Consider the following 19835-nt stretch of genomic DNA (forward strand, 5'->3'; position numbering starts at 1 on the left):
CACAGAGCTTTTGGTATTTATGGGAAAAGTTAGCCACAAGTTCAAGGGGAAAAAAAACCTTAAGCAAATGAAAAATAATGAGGCAAGCTCTGACTCCAGGCAAAACAAAAAGATGTACAAGAAAGAAAACACTTACAATTATTGGTTAAGCAGTTAGCACTATTTACATAGAGATAATAATAAAAACACCTGTGACACACACTGTTGGTTACCTTGCCAGTGTCTACACTCCTTTCTTCCTTGATTCCAAACCTCAGTTTTGTTCAGGCAGTGATGTGCCTATCTAAAAATTCTTGCGATGTTAGATTACCTTGCAGTTGGAGGTGTGTGACACAGAGCCTGCTAATGAGACATGAGCCAAGTGTTCCTCGGAAACTTTTTCTTTTTCTTTCTCCTCTGGCTTCCCTTCTTCCTTCCTTTTTTTTTCCTTCCCTGAAACATAGGTGCAACATTGGAGGTGTAGCAGCTGTCTTGTGACCATGAGGGCAAAAACTACGAGCCTAAAATGGGAGAACAGAAAAATAAAAAAAGCCTGGGTCCCTAAGGACATCTTAAAACCACCACATCAGCTTTTGACTGCCTGAAAGCCATTGCTAGATGTGTTTTCTGTTACTTGCAGCCAAGCACATTCCTAACTGATACAACAGTGGATATGGACAAACCTCCAAATTGTGATATAACTACAACAGAAGAATGAGAGCAGGGTAAAATGGGTATACAAAAAATCCTTTGCTGGCAATATAAGAAGCTAATATCATTGATCAACTGAAGTCTGTTTATGTCCATTAATTTTAACATGTTTCTTACATATAAGAAACAGCCAAAAGAACTGAAAAATGTTGCCTTTAGAATGTTGGATGGGGATGAGGGATAAGGACCTGACATATTTGTTATATCCTTTTAGAAGTAAAAAAAATTTAGACTGTGCCCATGTTTAACTTTTTTTGATTAAAACATTAAATTAATTAAAAAGTAAAACAAAAAACTTTGTCTCATATAATGTCTTTTACCTTAGATTTTTTTACTTTGTCTTCTATTAATATGGTAGCTTCCATTTTCCATATTTTTCCTTGTTAATATTTCAGCCATGTCTTTTCCCATGCTTTATCTTAGTCTGTTTGGATCATTTTATTTTAGGTGTGTAAATTGTAGACAGTACATACTCAGGTTTGGGGTTTTGACCCCATTGGTTTTGTCTTTTAATAGAAAAGCTTGATCCATTTGCTTTTATTGATACAACTCCTATGTTTGATCTTTGTTCTGTCATCTTTTTCTATGCTTTCCACCTTTTTATGTTTTCTTTGCTTTCTGGCTTGACAAGTGGATTTAGCATTTTGAAAGATGTATTTCGTTTTAAGCTCTACTGATTCTTATCTTTAAGGTTTTTCAAAAATGCATTTCAAAAGGCATTTCTTAAACTGTATTTCCTTAACAGTCTGAACCAGGACTGAAATGTTAATGCCTCCAATTATTATGTTTAAAACAGTACATAGAACTTTCCTGCCTACTTTCTTTTCTGCTTTGCTTTTCTTCTTTTCTTTTCTTCTCCCTCATGATCCACATTCACCTTCTTTTCACAATATATTTTTGAGATTTTTACATTCTGTCAACGATTTCATACTTTTATTCATGTAACAAACCATGTTCCATATATTGTACTAGATAATAAGCTTAGAGAAAGGGACACAATTCTTGCCCTGCAGGCACTTGAAGGTGACTAGGGAAGAAATGATAGTCCAGGGAAGTGGCATAGCAGAGGTCTGCCTGTGTTATGGGGGAGAAACTAGGAGAGGCATGAAACCTGGACTGGCTTCTCAGGGAAGACTTCCTGGTGGAAGGGGCACTTGAGCTGAATCTTAGAGCAAGATGTTGATAACCTAGTCCAAGAGTGGAGAGAAATCTTTCCAGCAGAGGGAGCAGCATACGTAAGGACAAGGAAGTAAGATGCCTTGGGTTGTGATAACGACAAACAGCTCAGTGTTGCACGAACATGGTGGCTGGTGAGAAAGGAAAGGGTCGGGGGGGTGCAGCGAGAGATCCACTCACTTAGATGGCTTTGAATGTCCCTCTCAAGAAGGATGCTACTGCAGAATCCTAAGCAGGATGCAGATGGGACTGGGGTTGGGTAGCAACGAGGATGGAAGGTGGCAGGCCTTTTATGAGGACATTTATAATGAAGGTGATTAAAATAAAGAGAAAGTGATGGAACAGGAGAAATAAATATAGTCAGCAGACCTCAAGCCTGTGACCTTGGAGAGACAGCAAGGAAGTTACCTCTCCACATGCTACTCCAAACTCTCTGGTCCAATTTTTCTCCAGCTCCAGGCAAAGCTCCATTGGAAACGGGATATGACTTTCCAGTTGATACCATGAAGAAATATCAGCTCACTGGTCACAATCCAGTGGTTTGAACGAGCTGTCTTTTGAGGAGTAGGAGATTTGGGCAGAAGATGGGAGAAGATGGAAGTCACTTCAAGCCCAGTTTAATGTGTCCAAAGAGGTTACAGACAAACCAGGTAAGCCCCTTTCCCTTGCCTCAAATTCTCACCCATCCCTCGGGAAGTCTTTCATTGTTTAAACAGAGATAATTTAATAAGGTGTGGCAATGTTAGGAGTTACAAGCAAAACCATGGTTTCTTAGTTCAGCTCTGGGTTTTGCAGGGTAGAGTGATGTAGCTATGTGAGTGACGTGGTTATGAATAGATGAGAGAGGAAGTCTTTAATTTGGTAATCCTAATACATGTACATTACCCCTTTTGTTATTGTCCTGCGGCCCTTCGGTATTTTGTTCTATCTTTTTCATTCTTTTTCCTCTTTGAACTTCAGTTTCTGAAGTTTCTATTGATGTCTTCAAGCTCATTGATTCTTTCCTCAGCTGAGTCCAGTTTATTGATGAGTCCATCAAAGGCGTTCTTCATTCCTGTCATGGTGTTTTGATCTCTAGCCTTTCCTTTTGATTCTTTCTTGGAGTTTCCATCTCACAGCTTCCATTACCAATCTGCCAATCTGTTCTTGCATGTTGTCTACTTTTTCCATTAGAGCCCTTGGAATACTAATCATAGTCATTTTAAATTCCCAGTCTGCTAATTCCAACATCTCTGCCACACTTGAGTTTGGTTCTGATGTTTGCCCTGTCTCTTCAACCTGTGTCGTTTTTTGTTTTGTTCTGTTTTTTGTCTTTTAGTATGCTTTGTCATTTTTTGTTGCAAGTTTGATGTTGTAAACTAGATAAAAGGAACCCAGTACTGGTTCCTGCAGAGTTTTCTTCTCCTGGTCTTCAGCTCCAGTAAGGTGTGATTCTTTGTCTACCTGTCTGTCTCTTCCATTTGGCAGGAGGGGGGCGGGTAGCAGTTTGCCCTGTGATGTCAGTTTTCTGATTGATCTAAGAAGAGTTGTTGATTTTCAGTTTGTTCATATTTTCTCCTGTTGTGTGGGTGGGAGAGTAGAAGTCCAAGTTCCTTATATGTTGGCCTGGAAACCCAAAGAAGTCCTTAATTTGAAATTTTATTCATCAGGAGTTGATGAAGAATACTAAGGAAGCAGGTTTTAGAATTTTAGAAGGAGAGGTTTTCAGCATGACAGGAAAGAACAAGGCTTTTGCCTTCAAAGGAGGATGCTTAACTATATCCAGTCTTTTTCTCAGAAACACAAAGAACTTTAGAGGACTCTCCCTGCCATTTTGCAGATAAGCACACAGAGGTTCAGAGAGGTAAAGTGATTTTCTCAAGATCACACAGCCAATGACAGATCTGGGACTTGAGTCCAGGTCTCCTGATAATAATTTCAGTGTTCTTTCCGGGACCCATAGGTCTTCCTGGTCTATGCTCCTGGGGGTCCTTTAACCTTCATCCACAGAGATGATGGTCACGACAACAAGGAATCTGGAGGAGAGGGGTGTGTAGTCTCGTAGGAGGGTAGGCGAGGAGGAAATACTAGGATGATTCAGATCCAGAAAGAAACATCCTGAGTGTAGGAAGAGGTGTTTTGAAAAGGAAAAGGGACTCGGTGGCTATGGGAATGTGAGAGTCACCTTCCCTCTTGCTCCGTGGAGCTCAGCACCCCTCCCAAACCTGACAATTGTCTGCACACTGGTGCCCTCTAGTGGCCTGAAGAAAGAGATCATTTCCCCCAAATTTGACTACAGTGGAAACTTGAAGCTTGAACTTTGACTAAACTGGAAACTTTCCCTGGGAGGGAAAGAAAAATGTCCCTCCTCCATCCCTCACTTTGGTTCAGAGATTTGTCTAAGCAGGTTTTTTCCTCTTTTACCCTTTAACTTCTTTTTGTTAAACAATCCAAAGACATTTAAAAACATGTGTGAAGGAGAGCATTACCCCATCTGGAGAACCATATGCACCCAAGTGTGAGGATGGGGGAAAGGAAGCCATAGGAATACACACAAACACAGCCAGGATGTGCAGACACAAATACACATTCCTTGGGTGGATGAAGGCTTTGTGGATCCTAAAAGTTATAAAATTTGGGAATCTCCCTCTGAAAATAAAAAGAATATAAAAGTACAAATATTAATATTAATAAAAAGTACAAATATTAATATTAATAAAAAGTACAAATATTAACAAAAATACAAAATTAAGCACAGAGCTTTGGAAGAGTCCATTCATCAGCTTTATGGTGAATAATTCCCACACATACCAGTCTGTCCGTGCACACACAGAGGAGAAATGAAGGTATAAAGCAGAGCTATTTTTAATTTTCACTATTGTCCCCGAAATCCTATATATGCTGAGAACGGTCCACCTCAGTGAAGTCACGTTGGAAGGCAGTACAATTATTCTTACGATGTTACCATTGTTCAACAGGTGTCTGGAATTGTTCCTTTTAATTCAGATACTGCCTTCAGATACTGTGGCATATTCCTTGGGATGTCGTTAATGATGACTTTTATCATTTAAGTGCAGATTCTTTGTGTGTGTGTGTGTGTGTGTGCAATAGCCAAATCCACACAGATGAGTACTAAGAGGGGTACTCTAGCTGCCCGATGCTGGTTTTGGTCAAGAGTAAAGGGTCTTTTTAAAAGCTATGAAACTCTCTGCCCTTTCATTGCTTCTATACTATCCTGTGAAGACATCTCCCTGAAAAGGAGCTGCAAAATGATTTTAGCGATGAAACAATCATTGGACTAGGTGTCTGTATGGGGTGGACATGAGACTGCCTCCCGGTCTTCCACCTATAGGAAGGACAATTGACAGGGGCCCAGCTGCAGAGCCAGGGAAGCCACCTGGGCACACAAAGGCCAAGGCTCCTCCCAGCTCAGACCCGCATGCAGCAGGGGCACGAAGGCAGACCCCCTCCTGGCGGGGACTCCTGGGATGGCCGACCTCAGCACAGAAACATCCCCAGACTTTGCTGATCCTTTTGCAGATGACATGGCAGCCTAGGACATTTCCATCAAACCTTCTCTTCTTCTGTCCTTCACTCAAGGTCAAACTTGTGTGTCACAGTCTGATGGCGGCTCTTCCAGCTTGTCTGGTCTGCTCCCTATTTTTTTTTCCCCCGCAGGCATTTTTCCTAAAAACCCTTGCACAGTTAATCCCATCTTGGTTTCTGCTCCTTGGAGGACCAGACCAGCTTTCCGCAGCGATGACTTTGAAGAGCAGCCATCTGAGTTTTCTCTAATGTCTAAGTAACTGTAATGAAGAATCTGGCCCCGTTCTTTTCAAACGCTTTTAATTGAAGTATAGTTGATTTACAATATTGTGTTAGTTTCAGGCGCACAGCAAAGTGATTCGGTTTTTTGTTTGTTTTTTTTTGGCTGCACAGTGCAGCTTGTGGGGTCCTAGTTCCCTGACCAGGTATCAAAGCCGGGCCCCCAGCATTGGAAGCTCAGAGTCTTAACCACTGGACCACCAGGGAATTCCCCCAAAGTGATTCATATATGTGTATATATATATATATATATATATTATTTTTCAGATTATTTTCTATTACAGTTTATTACCATATATTGAATATAGTTCCCTGTGCTATATAGTAGGTCCTTGTTGTTTATCTATTTTATATATAGTAGTGTGTATATGTTAATCCCAAACTCCTAATTTATCCTTCCCCCCTTTTCTCTTTGGTAACCATAAGATTGTTTTCTATGTCTCTGAGTCTGTTTCTGTTTCATAGATAAGTTCATTTGTGTCATATTTTAGATTCCACATATAAGTGGTATCATATGATATTTGTCTTTCTCTTTCTTTTTTTTTTTAATTAATTAATTTATTTATTTATATTTTTGGCTGTGTTGGGTCTTCGTTTCTGTGCGAGGGCTTTCTCTAGTTGCGGCAAGTGGGGGCCACTCTTCATCGTGGTGCGCGGGCCTCTCACTGTCGCGGCCTCTCTTGCTGCGGAGCACAGGCTCCAGACGTGCAGGCTCAGTAGTTGTGGCTTACGGGCCTAGTCGCTCCGCGGCATGTGGGATCTTCCCAGACCAGGGCTCGAACCCGTGTCCTCTGCATCGGCAGGCAGAGTCTCAACCACTGCGCCACCAGGGAAGCCCTGTCTTTCTCTTTCTGACTTACTTCACTTAGTATGGTAATCTCTAGGTCCATCCACGTTGCTGCAAATGGCAGTATTTCATTTTTTTTTTATGGCTGAGTAGTACTTCATTGTGCATATATACACCACATCTTCTTTATCCATTCATCTGTCGATGGACATTTAGGTCACTTCCATGACCTGGCTATTGTAAATAGTGCTGCCATGAACACTGGGATGCATGTATCTTTTCGAATTAGAGTTTTCTCTGGATATATGCCCAGGAGTGGGATTGCTGAATCATATGGCAACTCTGTTTTTAGTTTTTTGAAGAACCTCCATACTGTTCTCCATAGCGGCTGCACCAATTTACGTTCCCACCAACAGTGGAGGAGGGTTCCCTTTTCTCCACACCCTCTCCAGCATTTATTATTCATAGACTTTTTGATGATGGCCATTCTGACCGGAGTGAGGGGATACATCATTGTGGTTTCGATTTCATTTCTCTAATAATTAGTGATGTTGAGCATCTTTTCATGTGCTTGTGGGCCCCGTTTTTTATGTTCAACGACTGACAATTTTTAAGCTCTACCCCTTGTACCCCACATCTGGGGAAACTGATAAGAAAGCCTCCTTGGCGCCAGCAGGAGAATGAAACCCAGCTAGCCCCTGCCCCTGCCTGAGAACTCTCACCCTGGCCCCCATTCCTTAACTGCCTGAAAAACCCAGGCCTGGCTCCCTTCCTCCATGTCTGAAGTTATTTGGGGTCTACTTAAGAGTCCTGCTCTGCTCTCCCCAGAGACCTCAAATCCCTAAGTAATAAAACTTTTCATACCTTCTTGGTGAGTGTGTGGCATCATCAGTTCTGACATCCGAACCAAATTGTAGGAGGGGATACGCATATCTTTGAAGGGTGGTCATAACAGTAACACGGGGTTGTCAGTTGCCACCTATTGCAATTGGCTACTCAGGTCCACGGCTGAAAACAGCTGTTACGAGGCACCCCACCTTCTCACTTGCTAGGACCACCAGCTCTGTGGTCAGCCCCCTTCCTTCAGGGCGTGTAGAAGGATGCCATTCAGTAACGAGAGTACCACCCACCCACTCCTCACACACAACGGCAACATGAAAGGAGGCGAGAGGGAGAGGAGGTGGCATTTTGAAGGAGTGTCACGTTGGTGAAAAGGAGCTCCAGCCTGTTCTCCACAACGCTAAGAGGGAGAGCAACCAGGAGGATCAAGGGGGTTCAGGAAAGTGCCTGAGCCTCCTCTCCGTCCACTAGGTTGGGGACTGGAGATCATCTTGGTCGAAAGGGGACGAGACGATGCCTCCTGTCAGAGGTGCAGAGGGCAGAAGGGTATGCCAGTAGGGAGCCAGTGATCTCCTCATTTCACGTGGCAAACCTGTGTGTTTCCTGGCCAGGCGTGAAGGAGAAAGCTCCAGACAGCTTGAAACCTGGCATGGTGGCCCCATAAACAAGATGGGATGCGGAGACAGTCTGGAGTGGCTACTGGGAGGAGGGTGAGGAACACATCACAACTAGGAGTTGAATCCAGGGAAACGTGCAGGGGGCAGGGCCGCCTCGGGCTCCCTGAAGCACCAACAGACAACCTCCCCGAAGTAACCAACATTCTCTTGGAAACTTGACACTCAAGCAGAACCAATGGCTACTGGCTACTGAGTGTTAGAGAGGAAACAGCAGCCAACAGAAAGAAGCAACTTTCCCACTGGACAGCCAGGAAGGAGAAGCTCCACCCCTCTCCCTCCCCAGGGCCCCAACATCAGCTTGGTGTGTACCACCCTCCCTGTTCTAAGGTGCTGTTGTTGAGTTTGGCCCCTGTAGTTGGGGGAAGAGCTGGGGGATGGTGGAAGAGGACTTTGGAATGACCGTGAAATTAGCAATTTTAAAATAAACAACACGGAGTCTGAGAAAGGAAACCAGACTGACAGAATAACCCAAACGGACCAAAAAGTTATGGAATTCAACCATGATGTCATGAAGGGAATCCACTATCAAGTAGGGGCGGGGAAAGGAGTTAACCCAAGTAGCAGCAGAAACTGGAAAAACAAATGGATTTTTGTGATTCTATTCCAGTGAGTTAATATCCTTCTCTAAATCAGCAGCATGTAATTTTTAAAAATACAAAATCAATCTTTAAAGGAAATAATTAAACATCGCCTATAATCTGGTGCCTGCTAGGTATACACCCACAGTTCATTGCTTTCACATTTCTAAACAATGTTCATTTAAACCGTAGGTTATACGCATTATTTTCAACCTCTGTGCTATGCTCACGCTGTTCTTTCCACCTTGAATATCAGACCTCATGCTCCAACTCTCATCTCTCAGTGTAAAATCTTATGTTACTAGAGAAACAAAACCATCCTTTTTCTCTCCATTCAGAGTCTGGGGAAGAGAATGCTCTTGGCTGGCTAGGAATTGAATCTCGCTCTTCAAGAACTAATTACAAAGCCCCTGTTAGGTCTTAGTGTAGTCATGAGGGCAGTTCTTAAGAGGCATAACGCTGGAAAATGGGCCCACTTCTTATTTCCAGCAGGCTCTAGGGGGTCCTAGTTTGAAAGGGTGGGCGCGCGTACACTGATCAAAAGTAAATGATATGAGGTGTTCATTACACGTAGAGAGGAGGCTTTGAAAGCATTGGGGATGTAAGAAAAATACTTCTCTTCTACCTTCTGGGTTTAGAGTGTAATATCTCTGATAATTAATATTTATCCTTGGGAAAGGCGGATGTGCCCATGGTGGAGGCCGAATTGGAAAGAAACCCCACAGCTTTCCAATGAGTTATCAATAGAATAAGGAGGATTGTCAACAACTCACTACGTACAGAGGCCGCTAGGGGAAGAGGAGTGGTCCCTGGTGGTCCCATGGTTACGACTTCTTGCTCCCAGTGAAGGGGAGCCAGGTTCAATCCCTGGTCAGGGGACTAGATCCCACATGCATGCCTCAACTAAAAAGATCCTGCGTGCCGCAGCTAAGACCCGGTGCAGCCAAATAAATAAAATAAAACAAATATTTTTTAAAAAAGACTCATTGGAGGGAGAGTAGAAGAGGATTCACAACGAGGAACACACCCCCAAACGGGAGAGCATGGCTAGGAGCTGGGGGACCCCAGGAGGGCGTTCCCTGTGTGGGTTCAACTTGGTTGAGCGTTTTTTCCCTTGTACTAGGGTGAAGGTCACATTAAGGTTTTAAATATCTGTGCTCCTCTATTATGTCAATGTCCTTTGGGTACTGCGATCCTACGTAACAGTTGATATATATATACACACATACACATATATATGAAAGTATTATCCACATATATATGCTTATATATATGTAAAATAGTGGTGTTACGAAGAACAAAGAAACAGACTAATGGAGAGAAGCAGGGCCTGCCCAGCCCCCCTTGTGTGCGTGGCCGGGCCCAGGGAGAAGTGTCCCAGCTGGGAGATGCTTTCCAGCAGAATGTTCCAGGAACGGCGGCAGGGCTGGGATCCGTGGGCAGGAGAGCAGGCTGGGGAGGCTGGGGAGGCCTGCAGCCGAAACCGTCCCCCTCCCTGCGTGCGCGAGGCGAAGGTGACCTTTCCAAGTGGGAAAAGGCTGACATGCGGGTTACTCTAGTCGCTTCCCAAGGCTGTCTTTCAAATGCCGCATCCTTTACTGAGGCCTCCCTGAGCTCATCCAAGCTAGAAAGAGCCCCTCACGCCTCCGAAAGCTGGGAGCCCTTGATTTGGTGGCTCTTACCGGTATCTGCTTTCAGTGAGAGTCCTTTACAAAGTAAGTCCTTGCCCAGATACCTTCGTTTGCCTTCACGTTCCCTGGTGCCTGCCCCCCTCCCTCACTGTTCTCCATCCGGCTTCCTGTTGGGCTGAGCTGTAAGCCCAACAGATACCCTTGTTCTCTGGCTTCTGCTGGCCCATGGGGGGCCCTTACAGTAGGTGGGAGGGAGGTGGGGGTAATTGGTCCCCTAGTTCTTTCCCTTGGAGGTCACCTCAAGGTTAACTCTCTCAACTGAAGCTCGCTCCCTTCACGGTGGCTGCACTGGAAGACTCCATCCCCTTCCAGGTTCCAGTATCCACTCCACACCTTAGCTCTGCAGGTCCCACGGAGGATAGCACCTTGACGGCTACTAGCCCAGGCCACCACACTCTCCCTTATGCTCTCCCTATATTCATTCCTTTGTAACTAGTTCTTCAACTTACCTTAATCTGTGCATACCAAATGTTTCCAGTTGAGACCCTGCCTGATACACTCCCTTACTAAATACATGGGGGACATACCAATAGATGTTTGCATTATGCTTATTTCTGAACCAAGGCTAAAACAGAGTCTTGAATATTATAGGTGCATGGTAAACATTTGTTCAGTACTATGCGTCTAGAACTGAGTTTCTCAACCTTGGCACTATTGACACGTCAGGACAAATAACTCTTTGTCAGGGGCGGGGGGTCAGGGGGCTGTCCCATGCGCTGTAGGATATTTGGCGGCATCCCTGGCCTCTGTGTACTAGATGCCAGGAGCAACCTAACACCATTTTTGGCAACCAGAAATGTCTGCGGACAGCGCTAAATGCCCCCCCACATGCACCAGGGAGCAAAATTGCTCCCTGTTGAGATTCACTGCCCTAGATGTGCGCTCCTTTTGTCATTTCAGCATTCATGTTACAAAAACCAATGTCATTACTTCATGGCGACAGTTCATAATGTACATGTATGTGTATACACACATACATGAATGAATGCACACATTGGGACCCACAAACACAAAACACTTCAAAGTCACATAATCTGACATGGATAAACATACTTGCACACGTGAAAATGTATTTGAAAGGAATTCTCAAAGTTAGGATATCAAAGACATTTTTTCTTATTTTTAAAAACAAAATCTTTATTATCAAGTGAAAAAAAAAATCACCCACAACATAGAGATAACATTAAATGAGATTTCTTTGACCTTTACAGAGATTCATGAGCTTAGATCTTCAAAAGATCATAGGCGTAAGCATAAATGCGGTGTGCTAACCGGTACATGAAATAGAAGATGATCAAAAGGAACAAGGCGCTTCCAGGTACAATACTGAGAACGTGCGGGTCTAATGATCCTCCCCCCTCCCCGCCCACACCTAGATAGTCATGAAAGGACCGCAGCTTGCAAGCCCAGAGACACAAATTACGAAGTCTTATTTTGCTGCTTGCACGAGAAGTGTGTTAGGGGCCTCAAAACCCTTAAAGCTACTGTGTTGGTCTCCGTGTATGATCTCAGGTTCCACTGACCTTCTTTCTGTTATAACCACTTGCTTCCTTTCCAGTTCTTTCTCTCTCCCACCAGTGGATACTGTGTCAGTATCTCCATGTTGCACAAATCCAGGGGACACTGTTCACTTTATTTGGGAGCTTTCCTATGCTAGCACACTCTCTCTTATTAATAACAGCAATAATAATAGTACAGTGTCTCCTCCTTCCCCTGTTAGAGGGGTTGAGGATAGTGTGGGGCTGTCTGGAGAAGTACTTCAAAGTCCTGGGTGTGTCCTGGATGATGGAGGAAACTTTCCCAGAGTTTCGGTGCATGGAACTGAGCCACAATCCCTGGAAACTGTGTCCTAAGACTCAACTAGGCAGTTTAAAATAAGGTCACCGATTCAAACAGATCTGGACAGAGAGGGAGAGTCAATGTATGAAGCCATTGAGATCAGCCATGATGGGAGCCAACAAAAGAAAGGTCTGGAGTCAGTAAGAAGAAGCCTAGGATCATTCGTGAGCCCCAGGAAGTTCTAGAGGCAAGTGCAAGCCTCTGTGGTGGCTTTCTGTGTTGATCCCCAAGCAGCTGATAAGAATGTGCTGGATTTAAAGGGATAATAATGTAAAATCAACCATGATAACAGCAAGCAACTTAACTGAATTTCCACCAATCGGATGCACCCAAGTGACACTTTGATTTGAAACAGAGTTAAGAGGAAAGTGTGGATCATCCATTTTACAGAGAAAAACAAAGGTAAAACAGCTTTCTAAACATGGCAGAGGTAATTGCTTCTGCTCTGTTTCTCACCCGTAATTGTTCCTGAACTTAACCTGAAGCCTGTTCTATCAGCCTTTCCAAAGATTTTCTAAGTTACTAAATACCATTTAATAAATTCCTCCCTACTTAAAGTAGCTAGAGAAGATGGTATGGTCTACAACTACAAGTGCAGCAATCTTTGATTTTAATTCAAGCTCTGGGAGTGTGTGTGTGTGAGTGTGTGTGTCCTAAAATACCACATTAGACAATAACATGAATTTGGAAAAGACATGATTGGTGTTTGGGTTGTCTCATCCTCTGGCCAACCCCATTTGGAGAGAGGGATGGCTAACTTTATTACCTTTTATTGGAGGAAGGATACAGTAATAGGTGAAAGCCTTAATCATTTGGGACTTTCTTATTTCAGTACACAATCAGTATTGTACAGTATATGACAATACAGTATAGTGGCAATATAGATTGAAAAAGATACTGATTTCCATTAACCTACATTTTATGCCATTGAATTTTTAGTCCATATATATATATATATATATATATATATATATATATATATACACACACATATATATATGGTTTTTTTGTTGTTGTTTTTTTTTTTCTTTGGGCCGTACCATGTGGCTTGCAGGATCTTAGTTCCCTGACCAAGGATTGAACCTGGGCCACTGCAATGAAAGCGCCGAGTCCTAACCACTGGACCACCAGGGAATTACCTAGTCCCCTCTTATTGAGACGCAAGAGGGAGGGGATATGGGGATATATGTATACGTATAGCTGATTCACTTTGTTATACAGCAGCAACTAACACAACAATGTAAAGCTATTATACTCCAATAAAGATGTTAAATAAAAGCATATATGACAAATGTTAGAGAAACGTAGAAGAAAGAAAAATAAATATAAAAGCAAAAGTTTATGACAGAGATAGCCTACAAAAGAGGATCAGTAAAGCTATACTTTGGACAGAAAGGGGAGCCTAATAAAATTGACACATGTCTAGTAAGATTGATCACGAGAAAAAGAAGGAAGGCACGAATATCTAATGTCAGGAACAAAATAGGGCACGTCACCAAAGATCATGCAGAGAAAGGAAATAAGAGAATATTATCAACAGCCTTATGTCAACACATACTAAGTTTTAGATGAGATGAATCCAGAAACATATAATTTATTAAAAGTGACCCAAGAGGCAGCACAGGGAACTATATTCAATATCTTGTAATTGCTGTATGTCTGAAACATTATAAATCAACTGTACTTCAATTTAAAAAATATAAGACAATAAAATGCAAAAAAGTGACACAGGAGGAAATAGAAAATCTGAATATTTTAATAACTTAAAGAAAATGAAACTAGAATTTTAAATGTTCTACAATTGCAATTGTAGGAGCAAATAGCTTTACTGGCAATGACAATCTTGCACAAAGATTAAGAGAGACTACTCCCCAGTTTGTTTTATGACGTCAGAATACCTTAACAAATACCTGACAAGGTCATTTTGAGAAAAGAAAATACTCATTTGTGAGCAGAGAGGCAAAAATCCTAAAGAAAATGTTAGCAAGCTGAATCTGGCAATATATACATAAATATGTATATATATTTAGCATATATATGATAATATATTATTATTAAGTATTTGAGTTTATTTCAGGAATACATGGTTTAAGTAAACATTTAAAAATCAACGTAATATACCATATTAACAGAATAAAGGGAAAAATAACAGATGTAGAAAAGTCATCTGGAAAATTTAAACATTTGTTCATTACATTGAAAACACAAAAACAAAAATCTTAGTAAGCTAGGAGTGGAAAGGAAATTCTGTAAGCTGATTTAAAGAGATAGGGATATAATCTTTTAAATTTATATTATATATATTTATATTTAATGGCAAATTATTGAGAGTTTTCCCTCTGAGATTAGAAATAATACCTGCCATAAAATGAAAAAAAATTTTTAAATATACACCTTACATTAGCATCAAAAATATCAAATACCAAGGATTCAATCTAACAAAAGTTGTTTAAAGACTTCATTGCAGAAAATACAAAAAGAGAAATTAAAGAAGACCCAAATAAATGAAGGGTTATACCATGCAAATTTGAAACTCAATATTTTTAAGATGTCAATTCTTGCTAGATCAATTGATAGATTCAATACAATCTCAAGGTTTTATTTTGGGGGAAAAATTGGGAACTGATCCTAAACTTTATCTAGAAAAGCAAATGGCAAAGAAAGTTAAGACACTTTCAGAGATGAAGGGTGGGAGCCTAACTCTACTTGATATTAAGAATTATTATAAGAGATTAATTAAGACAAGGATAGACAAATAGATCACTGGAATAAATAAGAGCCTAGAAATAGAATCATGCATGAATGGACAGATGACAGATGTGGCACCACAAAGAAGCAAGGGTGGGCTTTTCAGCCAATTGTGCTGGAACAGTTGGATATTCATGTGCAAATGTAAGGGAAAGGACAGAAAATTTTGGTGTTAACCACACATACCATACCCCAAACCAACTCCAGCTGGACTTAGAATATGTTAGGTGTTCAAAGTAAAACAAAGGAACATCTAAAGGATAGCTCTTCATAATCTTGGGGTAGGTGACTTAAAACATCACACACACACACACACACACACACACACATACACACACACACACTGCTAACCACAAAGGAAAAGGTTAACTTGACTATCTTCAAAAATTAAGAACTTCTGCTCGTTCAAAGATGCCATTAAGAAAACAAATAAAAAGGCAACCCAAAGACTGGAAGAATATATTTGCTGCATAAAGTCAAAAAAGGGCTTCCATCCAGAATTTAAAAAAAAAAAAAACTATTATAAGTCAAAGAAAAGACAGACAGTCTAACAGAAAAATGGGCAAGAGACTTCAACATGCTCTTAAACAGGTACAAAAGAAGGTATCCAAATGGCCAATAAACACGAAATGCTCAGCCTCATTAGAAATCATAGAAATGTGAATTAGAACAACAGCGCAAAGCCACTGCATACTTACGAGAACTGTGGCTGAAATTTGAAAGGCTGACTTTACCAAGTAGATGAGGACATAGAGCAACGAGTTTCTAAATTTCTAAGGAATATAAATGGGTACAATCACTTTTGAAACCTGGCATTTTCTGCTAAAGTTGAGGATTTGCATTCCCTGTAACTCAGCAGTCCCATTTCTAACTATATACTTAACAGGAATGCATCAGGAATCATGTACAGGAATATTTGCTGCACCACTATTTGTAATAGCCCCCAAACTGGAAACAACCCAACGTGCATCAACTGCAAAAATGGATAAACCACTTGCGGTATATCCATCTATTGAAATACCACCGAGCAATGAAAGGAAAACAAAGCACCAGCTACATGAATCTCTCAACGAAAACACATTTAAAGCTATGTGACAACACACTGTTGAATAACAAAAGGCAGACACAACAACAAAAAATGCATATTGTATAATTCATTTATACAAAGTTTAAGAAGTGGCTAAAACTAAAATGTAGAGTTTAGATAGGCATATGTGATGTAAGAGACATATATTATATATATATATATATCATACACACACACACACGGGATAACCATAAACATCAGGAGAATGGTTCCCTTTCAGGAGGGAGGGGTGGGCACCGCTTGGGCTTAGGCATGAATGGGGCTTCTAAGGGTGCTAATGATGTGTTATTTTCTTACCTGGGTGTTGGGTCCATGGGTGTTTGGGTACCAGCTTTGTGATAAAATTTTGAGCTGTCTATCTTTTCTTTTTGCACAATATTTCCTGTGTGCTATATATTTCATAGTTTAAAAAAGTTTTTAACACCTTCACTGCCTTGTCAAAGTCAGGGAAAAGAAACCAAATTTGTTGGGCCCCTATACGTATTAGGCTCTATGCCAGGCACCTGACGTGCTTTATCTTACTGAATTCCCATAAAGAGCCTACAACAGTGATATTATTCCTGTTTTACAGCTTAAGAAACAGAGGTGCAGAGAGGTGACTAAATACCAGACACTCAGGTAGCGAGTTGTAGAGCTGGAAAGCAATCGAAGCGTGTCTCAATCAGCCAGGTTACATCAGAGAGTCTTTGTCTTGAAAGGACTGAGAGCCAATGATGCTGAGACCAGCGGTTCAGGGAAGAGTGTAGTGGGATTTAAGCCACGTCCTTTGGAGGACTTCTCACCTCTTGTTAGCAGTTCAGCAGTCTGGCCGGTGGATAAGAGACTGCTGTTCACAGACCTTTAGTGCACACCCTACAGCCATTGCTGCTGGCCTCCACCTCTCTCCACACACTCCCTGGGCTGCCCTTTGGTGACCTCAGTCTCCTTCAAGTCACCAGTGATGTTCTGTGGTGGCTCAAGACTGTCTTTACTCTTTGGACCTCTGCCTTCTTATTAGTTTTCATCCCTTTGGGAACTTTTAGGCTATGGAACTAGGATGCAAGGTTGTTCAACGGTCAACCATTATAATAAAACTGTATGACACCTTGTAGAAGCATGCCTTTTTGTTCTAACCCTTTGACATCTGGGGTCTTGCTGACAGTGGAGCGATTGCCCCTCCCAGGGCTGGCCAATTCCTAGCGATAGCAAACAACTCACCTGAGTGCACCTTTCATAGGCAAAGTAACCAATCCAGGGCCCATTCTCTCCAACCACCTCCTTTTTGGAGCTCTTCCACTCCAGACCACCATCCACCTGCCCTAATCACCCCACTGGGGGGCCGGGTACCAGACAACTAGAACAACCCCTATGCCCTAGAGTCCACGGAAATTATTCAAAGCAGCCCATCCTTATACCCCACTAGGGGCTCAGGAAGCAAACTCAGAGTATCAGTGGGCTCAGACAAATATATGAGATAAATTAACTGAAGTGAATTTTGTTTTTTGTTAAGAAACAAATTTCAACTTCAGTAAAATGTAAAGATCTTATTGGCTTCATTCAGTGATTCATGAATCAGGCAGCATCCCATCTATCAAAGAGGAAGGAGCTCTGAAGGGCTGCCCCAAAATGAGAGACTTTTATAGGCAGAGGGACGCAGGACAAGGAAGTTTCCAGCTAAGAGTGCATCGTATCAGGCAAGGTCACCTTCCTTTGGGGGAAGGTAGGGGTCCACCAGGCAGGTTACCTCACTAGTTCTGACCAGGTGATCCCAGACAGACTGGTTAAGATTACATTCCACGGGGAGGCTGAAACTGCAACTGGTTAGGTATTAAGTCTAGGTCTGGTGACATTGGCTTGGCACAAGGGACTTGATTTAGGGCCTGTGGTCTCTTTTTCACTAATGCTGCATGAGGCCAGGGCATGCATCAGGGGTGTGGCACTGTGTGGTACCCAAGGCGCACCTTGAAGAGGAGGGTAATGATGATTGGTGTGATGGTGATTGTGACGTAATGCCTTACATCTTCTCATTCAGCACCTATATTTGGAGGAAGGACTGAGTTTAGAGAACTTGAAGACATGTAGAGGGGGATTACGAGTAAGAATCAAGCATTCTGGGTGTGGGGCAGGTGATACTTACATATCTTAGCATAAACTGCTTGGAAAGTGCCTTCGAGGCAAGAAGACCTTCTTGGGAGGGAAGGATGTGACAGAAAGCGTATATGGACCTGTCCAGGCGTCTGTTCCTTCGCCCTGCTCCGTGGTCCATGTCTAAGCCTACCTAAAAAGAGAGATTGAAGGAGAAAATAGAGGCAGTTGCTCTTCTAGATTATTCCAGGCACACACGAGGCTGCTTGGAGGCTCAAATGACAAAGGAGAGCAGAGAGTTCGGTGGGCCTGCTGCCCGCGTCTGGGCGGAAGCCAGCCCAGCTCTCATGCTGAGGGTCAGTGCAGGGGCTCAGGGCGGAGGAACTTGGCTTGAGGGCCCTGCAGCTCTGCTGAACCCGTGGGCAGCCTGCTGTGTGGGGCAGCAGCTCTCTGGAAATCCCTGGCAGCTTCAGCAGGCCCCTTGGTCATGGTATCAACAAGAAGCTCAGGGCGGAGGAACTTAAGAAGGCTAATCGTGAGCACCCCGGGCGACCTGGGCACTAACGGTGGGGCTTTGGGGAAGTTACAGGAAGCAGATGGAGAGCAGGAGCCAGAAACTTGGGGTACCTAGTTCCCACGAATGCAGTGTCATTTCCAATCCCAGGTTGGGACGTCGGGGGACAGAAGCAAGGATCTGAGACAGCCCTGACAATTCTTCCTTTCAAGTCGTTCTCGGATTTGTGAGCCAGGAAAATGAAGGCAGCCCCAGTGCTTGAGACCTCTTGAATTTCCATGTGCTTCCACCCTTCAGGACACCTCTCCCAGGTTGCTCTCTGTAAGAAAAATGAGAGTGGCTCACAGCCTGAGCTGGCCCACGATTCATGTGCAGGTGAGCTGCTTGGATGTGGAGGGCGGCTGGGATATTGGGGCTCTCGCTGGATGCCATGGACCGGGGCGTGGGATGTGAGATGAGGGAGCATCTCCATGCCGCTGTTGACCAGTTCGGGGCCAATTAGCGTAAAATGAAAACAGCTTAGTTGGCTGCTGGATAGGCAGCTCCCCACTCCCCAGTTTTTCTGGAAAAAAGTGGTGCCGGGTAAATGTTGCCGGACAAAGGGTGTGACTGCTGCTAAAACCGCCAGAGCAGAGATGGTTGACTCTGGTCACGTCCCCTCAGCCCCCCAAACACCCTCCCACCAAGACTCACACACCAAAGACCTTCCACTCGAGTCCAAGAGCCCCTCTTTCTCCTGCACCTCCCAGGTAGAAAGGACTTCCTAAGACTCTGGTGTCTCCTTCACTAAGTCAAGGAGCGAGTTGCTTGCCTGAGTTTGTGCCTGTCTGGAACATTCCATCAAAACAGTCCTGGTTTCTGGTCTAGTGGTGCTGTCTGAGCACAGCTGTTCAACAGACAAAAAACTCAACTGCAGAAACCCTAGCATACAAACAGACTACCCTAGCATACAAACAGACTGCCCTCACAGTCTCAAGTCTATGACAAGGGTGTTTTTCTGGCTAGGAACACTCATCTTGCCAGCCCCCATTGCTTTCAAAATGGTATTGTATTGATAACAAGAACAAAAAATCCCAAAGGAAATGGAAATGAAAAAGAAAATTCACCCCGAATTGCACCACAAAAAACACATCCTTTGTTTTTATCTTCCAGCTTTCTTTCCATCGCACACTCATAAGCATGGAGTTTACTGAGTTGTGATCATAGCAGAGAGTTTGATTCTGCCGTGCTCACTTACTAGTATACCGTTTTTTCAAGTTATTACACAGTTTTTCTAATTATAATGTTAATGATCCCATAATATTCCGTGGAGTTGACGTTCTGTAATCCACTTCACATCT

The 19835-nt window shown here is 42.8% G+C and overlaps 1 protein-coding gene across 22 annotated transcripts in view; it reads left to right on the forward strand.

Moving 5' to 3' along the window:
- Positions 1-19835, forward strand: part of ADPRM (ADP-ribose/CDP-alcohol diphosphatase, manganese dependent) — a 385000-nt gene that overhangs the window by 320359 nt on the left and 44806 nt on the right. For 21 of the 22 annotated variants that reach the window (XR_014238652.1, XR_014238653.1, XM_082373310.1 and 18 more), the window contains 2 exons: positions 2320-2516; positions 18646-18870. Coding sequence is in view for 1 of the 22 variants with exons in the window: in XM_082373308.1 (XP_082229434.1) it covers positions 2320-2373 (54 nt within the window). In the remaining 21 variants the exon portion in view is untranslated. The remainder of the gene's footprint in view (positions 1-2319; positions 2517-18645; positions 18871-19835) is intronic. The other variant, XM_082373316.1, reaches the window with a different exon arrangement.

This window comes from Balaenoptera borealis (assembly GCF_965194805.1).
Source record: "Balaenoptera borealis genome assembly, chromosome: 20".
In the NCBI taxonomy this organism is placed as follows: Eukaryota; Metazoa; Chordata; class Mammalia; order Artiodactyla; family Balaenopteridae; genus Balaenoptera; species Balaenoptera borealis.